At 38.3% G+C, this 18,696-nt stretch overlaps 1 protein-coding gene across 4 annotated transcripts in view; it reads right to left on the bottom strand.

The window, feature by feature from the left end:
• Positions 1–18,696, bottom strand: part of LOC105476492 (Rho guanine nucleotide exchange factor 12) — a 148,029-nt gene that overhangs the window by 23,110 nt on the left and 106,223 nt on the right. For all 4 annotated transcript variants that reach the window (XM_071075718.1, XM_071075716.1, XM_071075717.1 and 1 more), the window contains 12 exons: positions 16,415–16,457; positions 15,688–15,793; positions 15,119–15,256; positions 14,296–14,328; positions 13,857–13,971; positions 12,974–13,079; positions 10,154–10,366; positions 7,274–7,406; positions 6,781–6,816; positions 6,296–6,450; positions 5,210–5,356; positions 3,779–3,864 (listed from right to left, as the gene is read on the bottom strand). In XM_071075718.1, the coding sequence (XP_070931819.1) occupies positions 3,779–3,864; positions 5,210–5,356; positions 6,296–6,450; positions 6,781–6,816; positions 7,274–7,406; positions 10,154–10,366; positions 12,974–13,079; positions 13,857–13,971; positions 14,296–14,328; positions 15,119–15,256; positions 15,688–15,793; positions 16,415–16,457 (1,311 nt within the window). The remainder of the gene's footprint in view (positions 1–3,778; positions 3,865–5,209; positions 5,357–6,295; positions 6,451–6,780; positions 6,817–7,273; positions 7,407–10,153; positions 10,367–12,973; positions 13,080–13,856; positions 13,972–14,295; positions 14,329–15,118; positions 15,257–15,687; positions 15,794–16,414; positions 16,458–18,696) is intronic.

The raw sequence follows: 18,696 nt of genomic DNA, 5'->3' as shown, positions 1-18,696 counted from the left end.
TGTAGTGGTGCCATCTCAGCTCACTGCAACTTCCGCCTCCCAGGTTCAAGTGATTCTCCTGCCTCAGCCTCCCAAGTAGGTGGGACTACAGGCATGCACCACCACGCCTGGCTAATTTTTTTTTTGTATTTTTAGTAGAGATGGGATTTCACCATGTTGGCCAGGCTGGTCTTGAACTTCTGAACTCAAGTGATCTGCCTGCCTTGGCCTCTCAAAGTGCTGGGATTATGGGCATGAGCCACTACACCCAGCCTAAAATTTAATTTTCTTACACCCTGACACCTTTACAACAACTAACATCTTACTACTCTGGGAAGCAAATCCTTGGCATACTAGCATTCTTTCTTACTCACTATAAAACCCACTATGACCACAGGCAGGGCATAACTTTTCTAGGTTCAAATAAAATTAAATCACTGCTGTTTCACCTGTGTAGCAGCTGGAGCTGGCTTGGGGGAGATGAATGAGCTTACGAATTCTTTTGCTAAAAATTATACTTCTCACTAATATTTTTTACTTTGTAAATTTAAGTTTGCATATGTCATGATTTTAAGATTTCTGATGGTCAAACACCTAAAAAGTGATTTACTAGTAGCTGCTCTTATAAGTCAAATACATTGTTTTTTAATACAGCCTCTATACTTGTAGATAATTGCTTTATGGTTTGTGAATATGTCTTCCATATAATCTTCCATTTAAAGCCATATTCCCAAAAGTTTGTACATAAAGGCATTTTGTAAAAAGCCCTTCTGTAGCACATTTGTAGATAAATTCAGAGATTTTTTCAAGTAGGACACATACAAAGCAATATTTTAATAGGTCACTCCAATTTTGTATTCTTACTCTATGATGAATATGACATTCAACATGTTTAACAATGAGATTGGCAGCATTTTTAGCATGTTAGTCAATCAAAGCACCAAACAACTACAAACAGCAGCTGGGTTTACCAAAGAAAATAATGCCCCCAACCTCAAGCAGTTCTACAGTAGTTTGTTTTTGTTTTTGTTTTTGTTTTTGAGACGGAGTCTCGCGCTGTCGCCCAGGCTGGAGTGCAATGGCTCTATCTCGGCTCACTGCAACCTGCACCTCCCAGGTTCAAGTGATTCTCCTGCCTCAGCCTCTGGAGTAGCTGGGATTACAGGCATGCACCACCATGCCTGGCTAATTTTGTAATTTTAGTAGAGACGGGGTTTCTACATATTGCTCAAGCTGGTCTGACCTCAGGTGATCTGCCTGCCTCGGCCTCCCAAAGTTCAAGGATTACAGACCTCTGTGAGCCACGGCGCCAGGCCTCTACAGTAGTTTTACAAGCAGTTTAAGTATAGATGTTCCTTGATTTCTGATGAAATTATATCCTAATACAACCATCAAAAATTGAAAATATCTTAAGTTGAAAATGCATTTAATACACTGAACCTACCAAATACCATAGCTTGGCCTAGCCTACCTTAAATGTGCTCAGAACACTTGCATTAGCCTACAGCTGGGCAAAATCATCTATATACACTGTAGAGTGGTTGTTTACCCTGTGATCACATGGCTGACCAGGAGCTGTGGCTCACTGTTGCTGCCCAGCATTGAGAGTAACGTACCACATATTGCCAAGCTCCGGAAAAGATTAAAAGTCAAAATTCAAAGTGTGGTTTCTACTGAATGTGTATTACTTTCCCACTACTGTAAAGTAAAAAAACTGCCGAAGTGGGAACCATAGTAAGTCAAGGATTGTCTGTATATGTAAAGTGATCTTAAGGAAACAATACTGGAAAAATACTTTCCAAAATGATTTTATTTAAACAGCAAGAGTAAAATCTAAAGGCCTATTTATGATTCTTGCTTCTATGATTTCTGGCCAATGCCTTCTTCTGAATTAATGCTTTGTATGTGACAGTTACAAACCACCATTTAGTTTTTCCTCAACTTTTTACAGGTACAGGCATACTTCGTATTTTTATCGTACTTTGCAGATATTGTATTTTTTACAAATTAAAGGTTTGTGACAACCCTGAGCAAGTCTGTTGGTGCCATTTTTCCAAAACCATGTGCTCATGTCGTGTCTGTGTGCCACATTTTGGTAGTTCTCATAATAGAATCTGTTACGGTGATCTCTGATCAGTGATCTCTGATGTTACTATTTATTGTTTTGGGGCACCATGAACTTCACCCACATGTGGTGGCAAACCTGATGGAAAAATGTTGTGTGTGTTCTGACCATCCCCCATCTCCCTTCCCTTTCCTTGGGCCTCCTTATTCTGAGACACAACAATATTGAATTTAGGCCAATTAACAACGCTGCAATGGTCTTTAGGGATTCAAGTGACAAGTCGCACATCTCTCACTTGAAATTAAAAGCTAGAAATGATTAAGTTTAGTAAGGAAGGCATGTCAAAAGCTGAGATTTGGCTCTTATGCCAAATGGCCAACTTGTGAACACAAAGAAAAAATTCTTGAAGGAAATAAAAGTGATACTCCAGTGAACAAATGAACAAGAGGAAAGTGAAACAGCCTATTGCTGGTATGGAGGAATTTTGAATGGTCTGTATAAAGAAGATGAAATCAGCCACAATATTCCCTTAAGCCAAAGCCTAATACAAAGCAAGCCCCTAATTCTCTTCAATTCTATGAAGGCTGAGAGGTAAGGAAGCTACAGAAGAAGAGTTTGAAGGTAGCAGGGGTAAACTGATGAGATTTAAGAAAAGAAATCGTCTCCCTAAAAATAAAAGTACAAAGTGATGCGGCAAGTGTTGACATAGCAGTAGAAGCTACGGTAAGTTACCCAGAAGACGTACCTGAGATAATTAATTACAATGGCTACACTAAACAACAGATTTTCAATGTGGATGAAATAGCCTTCCATTGGAAGAAGATGCCATCTAGAACTTTCACAGCTAGAGAGGAGAAATCAATGTCCGACTTCAACATGTCAAAAGAAAGTCCAGTTCTCTTGTTAGGGGCCAATGACTTTAAATTGAAGCCAATGATAATTTACCATTCTGAAATTCCTGGGGCCCTTAAGAATAATGCGAAATCTACTCTGCCTGTGCTCTATAAATGAAACAACAAAGCCTGGATGACAACACGTCTGTTACGACCTACTGCTCAGAAAAAAAAAGTTATTTTTAAAATAGTACTGCCCATTGACAATGCACATGGTCACTTAAAGACTTCTGATGGAGATGTACAAGGAGGTTAATGTTGTTTTCAGGCCTGCTAACACAATATTCATTCTGCAGCTCATGGATCAAGGAGTAATTTTTACTTTCAAGTCTTATTATTTAAGAAATATATTTCATAAGGTGATAGCTGCCATAATAGTGATTCCTCTGATGGGTCTGGGCAAAGCAAACTGAATACCTTCTGAAAAGGATTCAATATTCTAGATGCCATTAAGAACATTCATGATTCACAGGAGGAGGTCAAAATATCAATATTAACAGGAGTTTGGAAGAAGTCGATTCCAACCCTCACAGGTGACTTCCAGCAGTTCAAGACTTCAGTGGAAGAGGTAACTGCAAAAAAACTAGGATTACAGTGGAGCCTGAAGGTGTGACTGAATCACTGCAATTCATGGTATGACTTTAATGGATAAGGGATTGCTTCTTACAGATGAGCAAAAAAAAGTGGTTTCTTGAAATGGAATCTACTGCTTGACCTTTTTCAGCTTTACATTAACTTTGCAAAATGGGTGAGTTTGCGTATTCAGAAAGGTTAGTTACTCAACCTTGAATCTGACCAAGTGTCCATAAAAATAATAAAGAGAAACAGAAAATGTCCTTACCCATGTCAGCAAATCTTCCCCAATCTGATCGATAACAGAGGTCTCATTTCTCTTTCGAACAGCCTTCATTTGTTCATTCAATCCAACTAAAGATAAAAAGATAGAAAAACGTTAGTAACACACTCAGTGTAGACAGAATTACTGGTAGTACAGAGTAGCTAATTTTTTTTTTTATAAAGAGGATTTTCACAGTAGTATAGCTGCTTCTTATCTCCTTAAATAGAAATCTGGACATAGTGCTTATACATCCAGATATTATAAACTCTATCTGAAAAACAGGTGCTAAACAAAAAAGTTTTGGAAACTAGCACATTACATACATGGTAGTTGCATCAAATATTCATTTAACCTCAAGACTCCATCCATAATCATGCTCAAAAATAACTTGAATGTAAACAGTACAAGTAATTCTGTTCACTGATCCTCTCAAAATGTGTAAGTGTGCAGGCAATGGATATAATCAAGCCTGAACTTGTCAATGCATGCCTGTGAAACCCAAGATTACCCACAAAGGAATAAAAGGCATCAATTTGGTTAGCAGATGTTTATAGGTAGTAACGACATGAAAAAGAAAGATAAAAAAATTAAGGGTCATAGAGAAATAGTGATCTATAAATGAGAGGAACATCATATTACCGTCCACAAAAGTCCAAGATGATTTCAACCAATAAAATGTCAACAAGGTAGAATTTTTATATACTTATTCAAGTGTTCTAAGCCACAAAACAATAAAACAATTTCTGAGGCTAGGCACAGTGGCTCAGCCTATAATCCCAGCACTTTGGAGGCCAAAGCAGGTGGGTGGATCACTTGAGGTCAGGAGTTTGAGACCAGCCTGGCCAACACGGTGAAACCCGTCTCTACGAAAAACACAAAAATTAGCTGGGTGTGGTAGTGCACGCCTGTAATCCCAGCTACTCAGGTGGCCGAGGTGGGAGGATCCCTTGAACCCAGGGGGCAGAGGTTGCAGTGAGCCAAGATTGCACCACTGCACTCCAGCTTGGGCAACAGAGCGAGACTCCGTCTCAAAACAATAAAAACAATTCCTGAAAATTACCCAACCATGCGATTATATACCATACACTACTATTTTTAAAATACATTTATACATATATTATATTGGATATATATATTTAAAGAGAGATATACACTATAATTGATAGAAAATTTTCAACAGTGAATTTGACTATTCATGTTTTTCACCTTAGACACTGACTTTAGACTGGAAGCCCTATGTTGACACATTGTATATGTAAGACTGATTGTGAGGAAAAGGATCTAGTCAAAGTTCTAATCATTCCTTTATTTATGTTACATTCTCACAAATAATCTCAGGAATACTAACATGGGTACATTTACAAAATTTTATACTCATAATATTTTTCTCTATTGGAAACGTTAGGGGCAAATATCAGAGTTAATTTCTCTTACTATGAAGTTGAAGAATATCTTCCAAGTTTGAAAAAATTTTCCGTAGCTCTGAGGGTGACAGAATTCCTTCTCTGGACACTCGCTGATAGAACACTTGATCAAGAACCTTCAGTGTTCGAACATGAGCTCTTTCAGTGTAGAACAATTCTGAGCAGGAAAGATATATGAAATGTTGCCTTACTTAGAACAACTTCATAGGATCAATCATACTCTTTAGCTGGCGTGAAGTAGCAAATGAATTATATAATACATTATTTATCATTTAGAAAGGATAAAATATCTCTGAATTCATTTTGATTCCAAGAAATTATCCTACATACTGGCTCTGAGAGTTGAATACTGACAAATAAAAAATATCATTCAAAACTTTTTTTTTTAGTGTATTCCCAAACTCATCTATCTGTTTACAATAATACCCACCTATCACAACTATGTCATTAAGAAAACTGTAAGCCCCAACATCATATAGCCTTTAATTTGAGCCCTCTTAAGAAATAATAGTACTTTTGGTTACCTAATTTGCCTATAAACACTCATTTCTGGTGTCAGGCTTATAATTTCATGATGTCTCAGTATTGTCAGAGACAAGATATTTATTCAAATCACATGCTAAGGATAGCAAAGGGTACAGCATCCATGCCACACATTTATCACAAACATGCTAGGGTAAATGAAGAACACTGCACTTGGATACAGAAAGAAGACCAGGAACGAAATTTTTTTCCTTTTATATTATTAGCTGTATGATCTTAATGAATTCAATCTCCCTGGGCCTTACCTTCCTCATTTAAAATCTATGCATAAAAATAACTTAGTTGTTACAATGACTTTTCAACTTTAAGATCTATAATGCTATGAATCTTAAATATCTTTAAGGCTAAACACGTTTTCCTTTTAAATTATCAGTAAGAATCACAGAAGCATTTGCATTTCCTTGAGGTCAAGGATTATCTGTCCAGTTTAATTTCCTCTTTGTTTAAAACAAAAGGCTAGGAGAAACTTTGAAGCAAACTCCGAGGCTGAGAGACTTAATTTACTCTGACAAAACTCAGTATTTGTAAACAACAACAAATTGATTACACTCACCATTAATCACTTCCTGTCTTTTGATCTCACAAGGTTTTAGTCCCAATAACACTTCTCGACTAACAAGCTGCTGCCAGTTGGGTGGATCTGTCTCTAAGTCGTTTTCAAATTGTTCATCCTCACTTTGACTTTCTCCAAAAGCTACACTGTCAAACCTACGAAGCAAAAATAATGAATTCAATTTGAGGGCTTCAGGTAGACAACGGGAAACAGCATACGTCTTTATATTACAACAAATTCTAATCAGATTCCTGAATCTGACTTAGCACAGAGCCTGAAATTTCATCCTCTCCTACAAATGGCTGTTTTATACATACTTCAAAATACAGCTTTTGAATGACTGGTGTTTCTTAACAGCTTTCTTTTAGACTACATAACAGATTGGTATACAGGGTTTCTTTTCCTTTAAACTGGAACTTCAAGAGGAAAAAAGGTTACATTTCTTAAAATGCGCCTTTATTGAAAGCTGCTTAAGATATACTTACTTTCGAAAGGGCTTTGGTGTCCCATGTTCAGTCACCCTAAAACAATGGAGAGTAAAAAGTAACATGAAAACAAAATGGTGATCAATAAATTTATACCAAGGATACTCAAAGCTAGGTGAAACTCCAACAAGCTTGATAAATAATTCTTTGGGATACTGTAATAATATAAAATAAATTGAAGAAAATTTGAGTACCTTTCTAAATTTCAGTAACAAGTTCTGAAATGGTGTTTTAGTTCTTTCATGCACCCAACTTATTTATTTATTTATTTTTTACAGTTTGAAGTGGGGGCTTACTACATTGCCCAGGCCTGTCTCAAACTCCTGAGTTTAAGTGATTGATTCTCCTGCCTCAGCCTCCCAAGTAGCTGGGATTATAGGTACATACCACCATGCCAGGCTTAAGTGTTAGAATGCTACTAAGTATAGGAATAGTATATAATTTAAAAACTTTAAGTAATGCCCTAAGTTTCTCTAAGATATCACTGAATTACCTTTCTACTTCACATTCCTCCTCCTGCACTTGGTCTAATGGAGGTGGTGGGAAATCAAAGACAGTATTGAGAGTACGAGGTGTGCCATCTAAGGTGTCTCCAGGTGCTGGTGTTTCTCCAACTTGCTTTGATCCTATAGACAAAAGTCAGACATTTGAAGAGTGTTAACACTTAATAAAGTCACTGGTCACCAAAAAAAATTAGTTCCCAGAAGAGCTTCAGTCTAATCCATAGCTACATTCTTTAAACAACTGCAGGTTCACTAGAACTAAAAATTTAACATACAAAATTATGGCATCTCAGGCTCACGTGATCCTCCCATCTCAGCCTCACATGATCCTCCCGTCTCAGTCTTCCAAGTAGCTGGGCCTACAGTTGCGTGCCACCACACCTAGCTCATTTTTAAATTTTTTGTAGAGATGGGGTTTTGCTACTTTGCCTAGGCTAGTCTTGAATTCCTAGGCTCAAGCAATCCTTTCGCCTTGGCCACCCAAAGTGCTAGGATTATAGGTGTGAGCCACCATGCCTGGTCAGAAAAATAATTTTTAAAGTTGTTTCTTAAAAATTAACATAAGAAATAGCAAGGACTCACATAGTGCAGAAGAGTATATGATGAGGAACAACATTTTCCCATCTTATGCTTTTCTACCCCAGTATCAATCTTTTTTCATGTTTTCAAATGTGAGTTATTATAGTGGTCCAACTACAAATAACCTCTTTCTTTTTCATGATTTATTATCTTTAGTTAGCATCTATTTCTTTCCCCTCTGAGGATTTTGCTGACTTATACTTTCCACCTTCACTTTCCTCCCATTTCTTCCCAATGCTTAATAGTTTTATCATTATTACTAACTGGGTTATCAGTTACTACCTAAATTTAAATGACACGTCTATGTTTTTGTTCTATCAAAAAGTTAGTATCTCAACTCTGTTCTATGTCAGATTAGGTATTCAGTGCCCACATCCTCCCTCTAGTTGTATTTCCTTCCTTCTACCTCTCTTTTCTTTCAACTACATTTTTACTTGCATCATAAAATAATTTTTTACATTTGTATTCTAATCTGCAGCCATAATGAACTATTCCATGCTTTGCCTGGTAGGGTTATTCTACAAGTCTGAAAACCAAGAAAAAGTGCTTATGACATATATATACTGTCATCTACAACACACATGTATACATCATTCCCGCCAGATTAAGAAGTATACTAGTTAGGATTATATATTTTTTCCTGCTGGTCCAATGATGCAATTCATGGGCCACTTCAAACAGAACGTTTATTAAAGTCTTTCTTACACACCATCAATTGCTAAAGATCATGCCACTTTTTATCTTGCTTCATGTTGAAATCATGACTTATTTTCCTGAACAATTGTTTTTCTTAACATTTCTAAATGCTTTTCTTTTATTGCTGTCAAAGTTACATAATTTTATCAAGTCTCAAACTGTTTCCTCTGCTGCTTCATACTATCCACTGCCTAAGATCCCCCTTTTCTTATCTGTGATGTTCTTGGGTTCCAAACTGGAGCAGTGGCTCTCTTGGCCTGAGACACAACCATCATTTCAGAACTGCCCTTTGCCACTTTCCTGGGTGTTTCCAATGTTTCCTGGATCCCAGGACATTTTCTTTCTTAATTTTTCCTCTCATGTTGCTAGAATGTGTATCCTCAAATGATTTTAAAGGGAAACGTACATTCCAGTTAAACTGTGGACCTTGCGTATCTGAAAATGTCTTTATTCTTTCTTCATATTTGATGAATAGCTTGGATGGATATAGGATTCTAAGTTCAAAACCATTTTCCTTCAGAAAGTTGAAGGCATGGCTCTTTTGTATTTCAGCACCCAGTGTTATGATGAGGAATGTGATGTAGTATAATCCCCATTTTTTTCCTCTGAAAGCTTATCCCTTGTGCACTAAATTTCAAAGGACATGTTAGGAATGGATTTTTAAAAAAGCATTCACTATAGATGGTTCTGTCATCTAGCAATGCTAAAAGTTGGCTGGTGGCTCACAGTTTTCCTCTCCATGATAAAAACCACACTTGGTGGCCTCACAAGCCATGAATATTAAGCTATGCAAACTCCTGGCTCCTTGGTTCCTTGCTGTCTTCATCCCTAGTAGCCTCCTCTATGGCACCTCAGGGACCACTCCCAGAGCCTCATTCTCGATCATGTCACCACCAGAAATTGAACCACCTCCCGAACAAGGATGAAGACATGGTAATAAGCTCCTTGCCCAATTATCTACAACAATTACTTCATATCTTTCTTTACTCTTCAAATTCCCTTGCTCTTCTCACTGAACTCTCACTCTCAGTAAACAGTCTTACCTTTACATACACTCCACATCTCATCTCCTCTCTCCTCACAACGCTGTTCTACTGCTTATGTACTGTCTCCCACATATTCTACCTTTTCTTTCAGTTGCATTCCTACTAACATTGAAAAATAAAACCTCTAGTTAACCTCAGATTTTTAAAAAGTCTTCTTTAGACACCCCCATCTGCCTCTAACTACTGACCACTTCCCTCGGTACTCCCTTTACCTTCCCTTGATTGGACTTGGCACAATTTGCATTTTTTATATTTGTGACTATCGCTCTCAAGACAATAAGCTCATGAGGCAAGCATCTGTGTATAATTATTGCATGTTAACATCCGGGACAAACCTAATGCCTGACAAGAGAGCTTAATAAATATTTTTTTGGACAAATCAGAACTTAAATTATCATTCAGCATAGATTTTTTATTGGTTGTAGCATATTAAAAAGTTAAAATTAAATTAAACTGGGATTTAGTCTTGATTAACTTGCCACTCTATTTTTCAGTTAGTGTGTTTAAAATCTTGATGCTTAGTTAAGCTGAACTACAGCACTAGCTCACCTGTATCATTCTCTTTCCCTCCTTCCTGGGAAAAAGAGGCCCCTGAAGCCACAGAAGACACGGAATTGGCAGGCAGGTATCCAGCGTCTATTCCTTCATTTGCTAACCCGCTCTGGCGCACCTTGGCAGAGTCCTGAGGTTCAGGACTCACAGATGAGGGTGTGGATAAGTGCTTAGGGTGGCGCGCCTTCTGTAGTTCCATGGCTCTGCCAACTGAACAGAAAATGGTGGTTAATCATCTGGATTGCGGCCGGGTGTGGTGGCTCAAGCCTATAATCCCAACACTTTGGGACGCCAAGGTGGGTGAATCACGAGGTCAGGAGGTTGAGACCATCCTGGCTAATATGGTGAAACTCTGTGACTATTAAAAATACATAAGGCCGGGCGCGGTGGCTCACGCCTGTAATCCCACACTTTGGGAGGCCGAGATGGGCGGATCACAAGGTCAGGAGATCGAGACCATCCTGACTAACACGGTGAAACCCCGTCTCTACTAAAAATACAAAAAAATCAGCCGGGCGTGGTGGCAGGCACCTGTAGTCCCAGCTACTCGGGAGGCTGAGGCAGAAGAATGGCGTGAACCCAGGAGGCGAAGCTTGCAGTGGGCCGAGATCGCCCAGCTGCACTCCAGCCTGGGTGACAGAGCGAGACTCCACCTCAAAAAAAAAAAAAATTTAAAAAAAAATAAATAAATAAAATTAGCCAGGTGTGGTGGTGGCACGTGCCTGTAATCCCAGCTACTCGGAAGGTTGAGGCAGAAGAATCGCTTGAACCTGGGAGGCGGAGGTTGCAGTGAGCCGAAATTGTGCCACTGCACTCCAGCCTGGGTGAAAGAGCGAGACTCCATCTCAAAATAAATAAATACATAAATAAAACAAATAAAATAATCTATATTGCAAATTAGCTAAAAGCAAAAAAGGACAATGTAAAAGAATCTGGTAAAATGTGTGAAACATGGGTAGACCCAAAAATATATATATAGTGGATTGTTATGCAGAGAAACATACAGACAGACAGATGAAGGAAGGAAGAAGAGAAGAGAGAAAAGGAGAGGAAGGTAGACGAGAAAGATGAGGAGATGGAGGAGGGATGAGACAAGACGATGAAAGTGAGGAAGAGGAAGATGCAGGGAAAGAAGAAGGGTCATGAGAAAAGAAGGAGAACAATGGTGGACAGAGGGAGGAGGAATACTGAGAGACATGGAGCTGTGTTCATTTGTAAGAATGAAGATGAAGTCTTTATTTCTGTGAGTTCTTAGTAAGCTCCCACCCCAGTTCTCTCCCAACACTCAAACCTTCATCATCATAATGTACCTCAAAGACCATCTAGACCAATCCCCATCCTGCTAATTACCCTTGTTCACAAAGTCACCACAAGAAGCCAAAGACTCCCACTCAGGTGTTTAATCTCCAGAGCATTCTACACCCTCACCCAGCTTTTTATACCCTAATCTAACCCCTAATTCCTGAAATTCTTCTTTTGTATCCCTTGGAACTCACAGTTAACATCTGTGAAATCCTCTATCTCTTTAACTTCCTCTGAAAATTTCACACCTTCTCAGTGTTTCTCAACAAGGGGCACTAATGGCATTTGAGGGAGAACTCCTCAATGTGTGGGACATTCACTATCACAATCCTACTCACACCACCTACCATGCCAATATCTTTTTTTTTTTTGAGACAGTGTTTCACTCTGTCACCCAGGCTGGAGCTTAGTGGCGAGATGATGGCTCACGGCAGCCTTGACTCCCCAGACTAAAGCAATACTACCTCCGCCTCCCAGGTAGCTCGGACGACACACATGCACCATGATACACAGCTAATTTTGGCTGTTGTTGTTGTAGAGGCAGGGTCTCACTATGTAGCCCAGGCTGGTCTCGAACTCCCAGGCTCAAGTGATCCTCCCGCCTTGGCCTCGCAAAGTGTTGGAATTACAGTCAAGAGCCACTGCACCTGGCTTCAGTATTTTCAAATGTAGTACTTCCTGAGATAAGAACCATTACATGACCCTTTCCCATGGTACCACCATCCCTATTTCTCCTGCAGCCATCTCAAGTGGGCTGATCTCTCTTCATTGGGCCTGGGGTGGAAGGGAGATCAGCAAATAAAATACAATGGTGAGGTGGAGAAATTTTAGAAGTATGGAGACTAAGTAAATATGTATAAAGGACTAAACAGTGTGGTGGAGATACACACTTTTTTTTTTTAATTTAACAAACACAAGTTGAATGGAAACAAAATCAGAAGAGGTAAGTAAACTACGTTATGGACATTTGACAGAATACTGCCACTAAATTTTTTTTTTTCTTTTTCCCCTTTTCTTTTTGTTTTTTTGAGATAGAGTCTGGCTCCAGTGTCACCCAGGCTGGAGTGCAGTGGTGCAATCTCGGCTCACTGCAACCTCTGCCTTCCAGGTTCAAGCAATTCTTCTGCCTCAGCCTCCCAAGTAGCTGGAACTATAGGCATGTGCCACCGCGCCCGGCTAATTTTTTGTATTTTTAGTAGAGACGGGCTTCATTGTGTTAGCCAGGATGGTCTCGATCTCTTGAACTTGTGATCCGCCCACCTCAGTCTCCCAAAGTGCTGGGATTACAGGCGTGAATCACTGCGCCCAGCCCACAAAAGATGTTTATGACAATTATGTAGCAACATAGGGGGTACTTAGTTCAGAAATAACACTGAATGGAAACAAGGCATGTTGGGAGTTCACTAAAATCATCTTAACAACTCCTTTCTCCAGAAATTCATTTTAGCTAAAGAAGCCTCTGATGTGAAGAGGGTCTGAAATAGTGAAAATGCAGCACTTCAAACTTCAACATACTTGCACTGTTGTCATGACGGCTTGGTCTCCGTGGGGGTCCCAGGATGCTGGGAAATCCTCTTCGCTTCCCTTTTTCTTCCCCTTCTTTATCTTTCTTCATACTTTGCTAGAGTCGAAGTACAAAAAATAAGAGATATGTAACAGAGTAAATTGCTTTTGCGATTTTCATAGTGTAATGCTAATGCTTAGTTCAAAGAAATTGTTAAATGTAAATGAAACCCCGTGCACGTGTGTGTGCACATACAGAGCACTCATTAAAAGTTCGCGCACGGTACTGTGTACACCTCAGACTCAAGATGTTTTCTTCAAACCCTTTATCACTGACAGCTTTGGAAAATCAAAGGGTAGTTTTATAGCACATTTACCAGGAACTTATTCTAAACAATTCATTCATCCATTCAACAAATTTACTAAGTATAACTATTAGTAACTATTTTACGAATAGTTGAGAATACAATAATAAAGAAGGTCCTTGTACTCATACAGCTTTACAATCTAGTAAACACTAAACAAAAACACAAATAATTACAAACTGACAGAATCCTCTACTGCCATTAAAGATGTTCATGACAACAATTATGCAGCAACACAGGGGGTATTTAGTTCAGGCAAAGTAAAAGAAAAGTATAAGGCATGAACAGAATCAGAAATAGCACTCTTTCTAAACTGCTAATTTCACTTTTCACATTGTCTAGTAATAGTTTACACATCTGGATTTCTCACTAGATTTTGAGCTTCTTGAGAACAGAGATAGTATCTTATTAATGTTTGTATGACTAGCATTAATTGGCTGATTAAGTAAATACTGACAATGGAAGACACTGCACCCAAACGTAAAGAAGCCCTGAGGTCTGAACGCACTATTACATTATTTCAGTCTCACCTTGATTTTGGGAAGAAATCCAATCCGACCCCGTTTGTGCTCCAAATTTCGAGGCTCTTTCACTTTTACTCCCAAATGCTTCATATACATGAGAATAACATACTGCATGGTGGAACTGGAGGAGAAAGGATGAAGTAAAATTAAGACTTCTGAGAAGGGAGGGCTGGTAGAATAAAGACATCAAATGATTTCCAAAACCCCAAGGTTAGACTTACTGAAATGAATCAAACAAAAACTAAAGAACTATCTAGTCATGGCACAGAGAAGAGAATTCTACTCAGGACAGCAGTAGAGTATTAGTCAAATAACATACAAGCCACCAGAGGGAGACCACAAACTGTATTTGTAAATTAAAAGAAATAAATTGTAATTTAGGGCCGAAAGGAAAAAACATAGCTTCTTTTTTTCTTAAAATTCTATGAAAAAAAAGTTATGTTACCTCTTATCTTCCTCTACAGCCTGAGCAGTCATCCTAAAAAAAAAAAAAAAGTTTAAAAATGAAATATGAAAGTTTAATTAACTTATTTTTTTGAGACAGTCTCTCACTCTGCCACCCAGGCTGGAGTGCAATGGCATGATCCTGGCTCACTGCAACCTCCAACTCCCAGGCCCAAGTGATTCTCGTGCCTCAGCCTCCTGAGTAGCTGGGATTACAGGAGTGCGCCACCATGCCTGGCTAATTCTTGGATTTTTAGTAGAGATGGGGTTTCACCATGTTGGCCAGCCTGGTCTCGAACTCTTGGCCTTAAGTAATCTGCCCACTCAGCCTCCCAAAGTGCTGGGATTACAGGTGTGAGCCACCATGCCTGGCCTTAAAAATTGTTATTAACTCAGATACCTGAAATAACAGAACAGAGTCAAATGCTTTGGGCCACACCCTAGAATAAAATACCAAAAGAACCCTGATCCCCTAAAGAACCATATCTGTTTCACCCTCATGTCCCCAACTGTATATGTTTCATGGCAAGAAATATTTCCAAGGCCTATACATTAAAAATAATTAATCAACCTGTTTTTGATCACTGATTAAAAGTTTTAGAGTTACCCATTTACCAAGACCCAGAAAAAGGAACACAAGAAATTTACCTAAAATAAAATATCAGAAAAAAGAAAAAAAAATTTCAGTTTCTCAAGTACTGTGACAAAATAAATGGCTCCACATACACAATCTGATACCTTTGCTAAACTTGCCCAAAGGGTACTTCAAGCGTAAGTAGCATCTCAGTAGAGAGGGCATTTCCACATATACTTCTATTACTTACAGTATTTCTTCAATTTTGGCAACAATCTGTTCTGCACATGTCCGCTCCTTCTCCAAAGTCAACCGGTCCTTGTCTCGCTCTGCATCAAGTTTAGTCAGCTCGCTTTCAGCCAAGGTCAGTCCCATACTACGTTTCTGCCTAAAGGGAATAGAGAAGTTTCCTGAGGTAGCCTAAAGAAAAACTACCTCGCTCTGGGGACGTTTCATCACAGTCTCCATAGCTACGATTCCTAGGAACAGGAAAAATGTCACTTTTCCACTTATGGGTCCATGTCATCTAGGATACCAGAGGAAAAAATTCTAGAAGCAATGACTCCATACAATATCTTAAAGGAACACACTTAGCACAGACACAGCTCTGAGCTCAGATCCTGAAGGTGCCTGGAATGGAGAGTCTGGACTCTTAGTTCCACTCTAACCCTTTGGCTCCAGATGTTCACTATGTTTTAATAACAATAAGACTATATGGTTTATCTAGTGCTAAGCTGAGTGTTTAAAGTATAACTTTTTCTTACCTAAAAAAATTAATTTAGAATAATCATATAAAATTCTATCTACCACTAAGCTTACCGAAAATCTTCTAAGTGCCTTTGAACCTCTGGATGGACTCGTTCTTGCATAGTTTGGATATAGTGGCGATGCAGATCCTCAGGAATGAGCTCAGGTCTTCTCTTTTCTTCATAAACGAAAGGAATTATGTTATCTAAAGGTATGTTGTGGGCAACATACAATTGGCAACATATTAATGCTATTTTGTATAAATTTAAGTTGAAATTTGCCAAAGAGAAGTTCCTCAGGGCAGTTCGTATATTTCATCCCAGAATTCTGATTTCATTTACTCTTTTATTTATTATTATTTTTTTGAAACAGAGTTTTGCTCTTGTCGCCCAGGCTGGAGTGTTAATAGCGTGATCTCGGCTCATTGCAACCTCTGCCTCCTATGTTCAAGCAATTCTCCTGCCTCAGTCTCCCAAGTAGCTGGGATTACAGGCATGCATCATCATGCCAGCTAATTTTTGTATTTTCAATAGAAACGGGGTTTCACCATGTTGGTGAGGCTGGTCTCGAACTCCTGACCTCAGATAATCCACCCACCTTGGCCTTCCAAAGTGCTGGGATTACAGGCATGAGCCACTACGCCCGGCCTCATTTATTCTTCAATGTATTATAGACTATCTTTCTATTGTGATTCAGGTGATCAACTAGTCACCATGTGACAGACAAAACCTTTACAGATGAGCTGAGCTACGTATCTATTAAGATGTAATTCTCCACGATGTCAGTGCTCCAAGCTTACCTAGATCTGCAGACATTTCATCAGGAACAGAAACTTTCAGGTGCTAAAATGAAATGCAAACAAAAGGTGTAACAACACCAAAGATATTTCAAGATGTACATAAGTACTTGTGTAAAGTAAGGGGATACAACTTGGATACCCACTCTACAAGCATAATCAAGTACAAGCTCATTTATTCATTCACGTTTCACAGCACCAGAACATTCTATTATTTAAACTTGAAAATAAGCCCTTTTCCCAAGGATCATGCTATAAAGGAAATGTCTACAGTCGTTTAGCTAGGTGACTGAATGCTTCTGTGACACACTTACCCTAATGAATATACTGGCTTTGGCTTCCTAGAATCATTGGTCAATATAATCAGTTATACATCATTTAGATCAATATAGGTAAAACCTAAATTATGTGTATATTATCATATGAAAAACGTACTCATATATAGCCATGATTTTTCTTTCCTATATTTGAGATGCTCATTCTGAAGACCAGTAATATTCCTAATCGTTTTCCTACGTAAAGTTTAAGAACCCTCACAATGTCACACTCCCAGTGAGAAAATATTGAGTTTTTAGAGTTTTAAATCTCCAGTAACAATCTATAGTTCTTCCTACTGAACCAAATAAGGTGACTGTCTTAGAATTTACTTATTCCTAGCTAGGATTTTCTCCATAATACTTGCATAATAATTACCAGACTGTTGTTTTCCCCCAACCCCTAACTACCGGAGGGGAAAACTTTATTATTTTGCATTAAGAGAAAAGATCTTAACCTCTTCCTGCTTATTTTGTATTGTATACCTATTTAAGTCATATAATTTCAGAATTTAAACAAGTCCTATGAGATCTGAAGTTTTAAATTTGAAAATAAGTCACTGCTAAAAATTGTAAGATCCCTTTATATTCATTTGAAGAAAAGTGAAATGGATTTTAAAACTTTCTCTTTGACAGGCAGTAGCTCAAGTCAACTTTCTTAAAAGCATTTCTAGCTCAAGTGCAAAAAAGTAATAAAAGCTCATTTGTGTATGATGGTGTTTATATGAAATAAATGTGAGCGGTAGCATAAAAGTATAATTAGCAAATCAAAGTGTAAGGATTCTTCTTATACTTTAATATTGATATACAGATCATGAGTAGCAAAATATAAAGTTTTGACTTAGCTTGGTGCCCTCTTAAGAAATGCAAAATTCAAACATACTTCAATATATTGTCATTTTTTTAGGAAAGTAAATTATTTTAATAAAAATAATACAATATTTTAAACAATGGGAGTATGATCAGAACCCTAACTCATTTAACCATACCTAAATGACCCCACTATGTCCCAGGAACTGTTCAGTGTTAGGCACACAGCAGTGAACAAACAGAACAAAAATATCTGGCCTAATAAAGCTTATATTCAGGTAGGAGAGTAAGAATATAGTCATCCCTTGATATCCACATGGGGTATTGGTTCTAGGAACCTCCAAGGATACTAAAATCAGCAAACTCTGGAGTCCCTTATAAAAAATGGCATTGTATTTGCATATACCCTATGCACATCCTGCTGTATACTTTAAATCTCTAGATTACTTATAATACCTAATACAATGTAAATGCTATGCAAATAGTTGTTATACTGTATTTTTAAAAATTTGTTTCATTTTTTATTGTGGTATTGGCTTTTGTTTTTTTCCTTGAATATTTCCAACCATGGTTGTTCGAATCCGTGGAAGCTGCAGGTACAGAACACTGATTGTATAAACTAACTAACTAAATAAATAAAAGTTCTATAGATAAAAATAACAGAAAAAGTGACAGAAAGTGAAAGGGTTGAGATTTTAAGTAGGTTGGTTAGGAAAGTCACTGAGTAGGTAATTGAATGTGAAAGTGTATAGACAATTTTGTAAAGGAATACAAAGAAAATGGGACAGGAGCTGGAGGGAGAAGTAGAGCCAATATGTTTGTGTGTTCGTTTTTAGAAAGGGAAAATAACAATGTTTGCACACTGATGTGAATAATTATCTGTAGAAAATATAAAACCGATGATGCAGGAGAAGCGAGGATAATTGTTAAAGTAAGGTCTTTGAGTAGGTATAAGGAAATACACTGTAAACTGGGGCAGAGCTGCCCTTAGATAAAAGATGGAGAATCGAGGCCAGGTGCAGTGGCTCATGCCTGTAATCGCAGCACTTTGAGAGGATGAAGCAGGCAGATTGCTTGAGCCTAGGAGTTCAAGACCAGCCTGGGCAATATGGCAAAACCCCATCTCTACAAAGTACAAAAATTAGCCAGGCATGGTGGTGT

The sequence above is a fragment of the Macaca nemestrina genome, chromosome 12 (assembly GCF_043159975.1).
Source record: "Macaca nemestrina isolate mMacNem1 chromosome 12, mMacNem.hap1, whole genome shotgun sequence".
In the NCBI taxonomy this organism is placed as follows: Eukaryota; Metazoa; Chordata; class Mammalia; order Primates; family Cercopithecidae; genus Macaca; species Macaca nemestrina.
The sequence above is the reverse complement of the archived record's forward strand: the minus strand, read 5'-3'. Positions and strand labels throughout refer to the sequence as shown.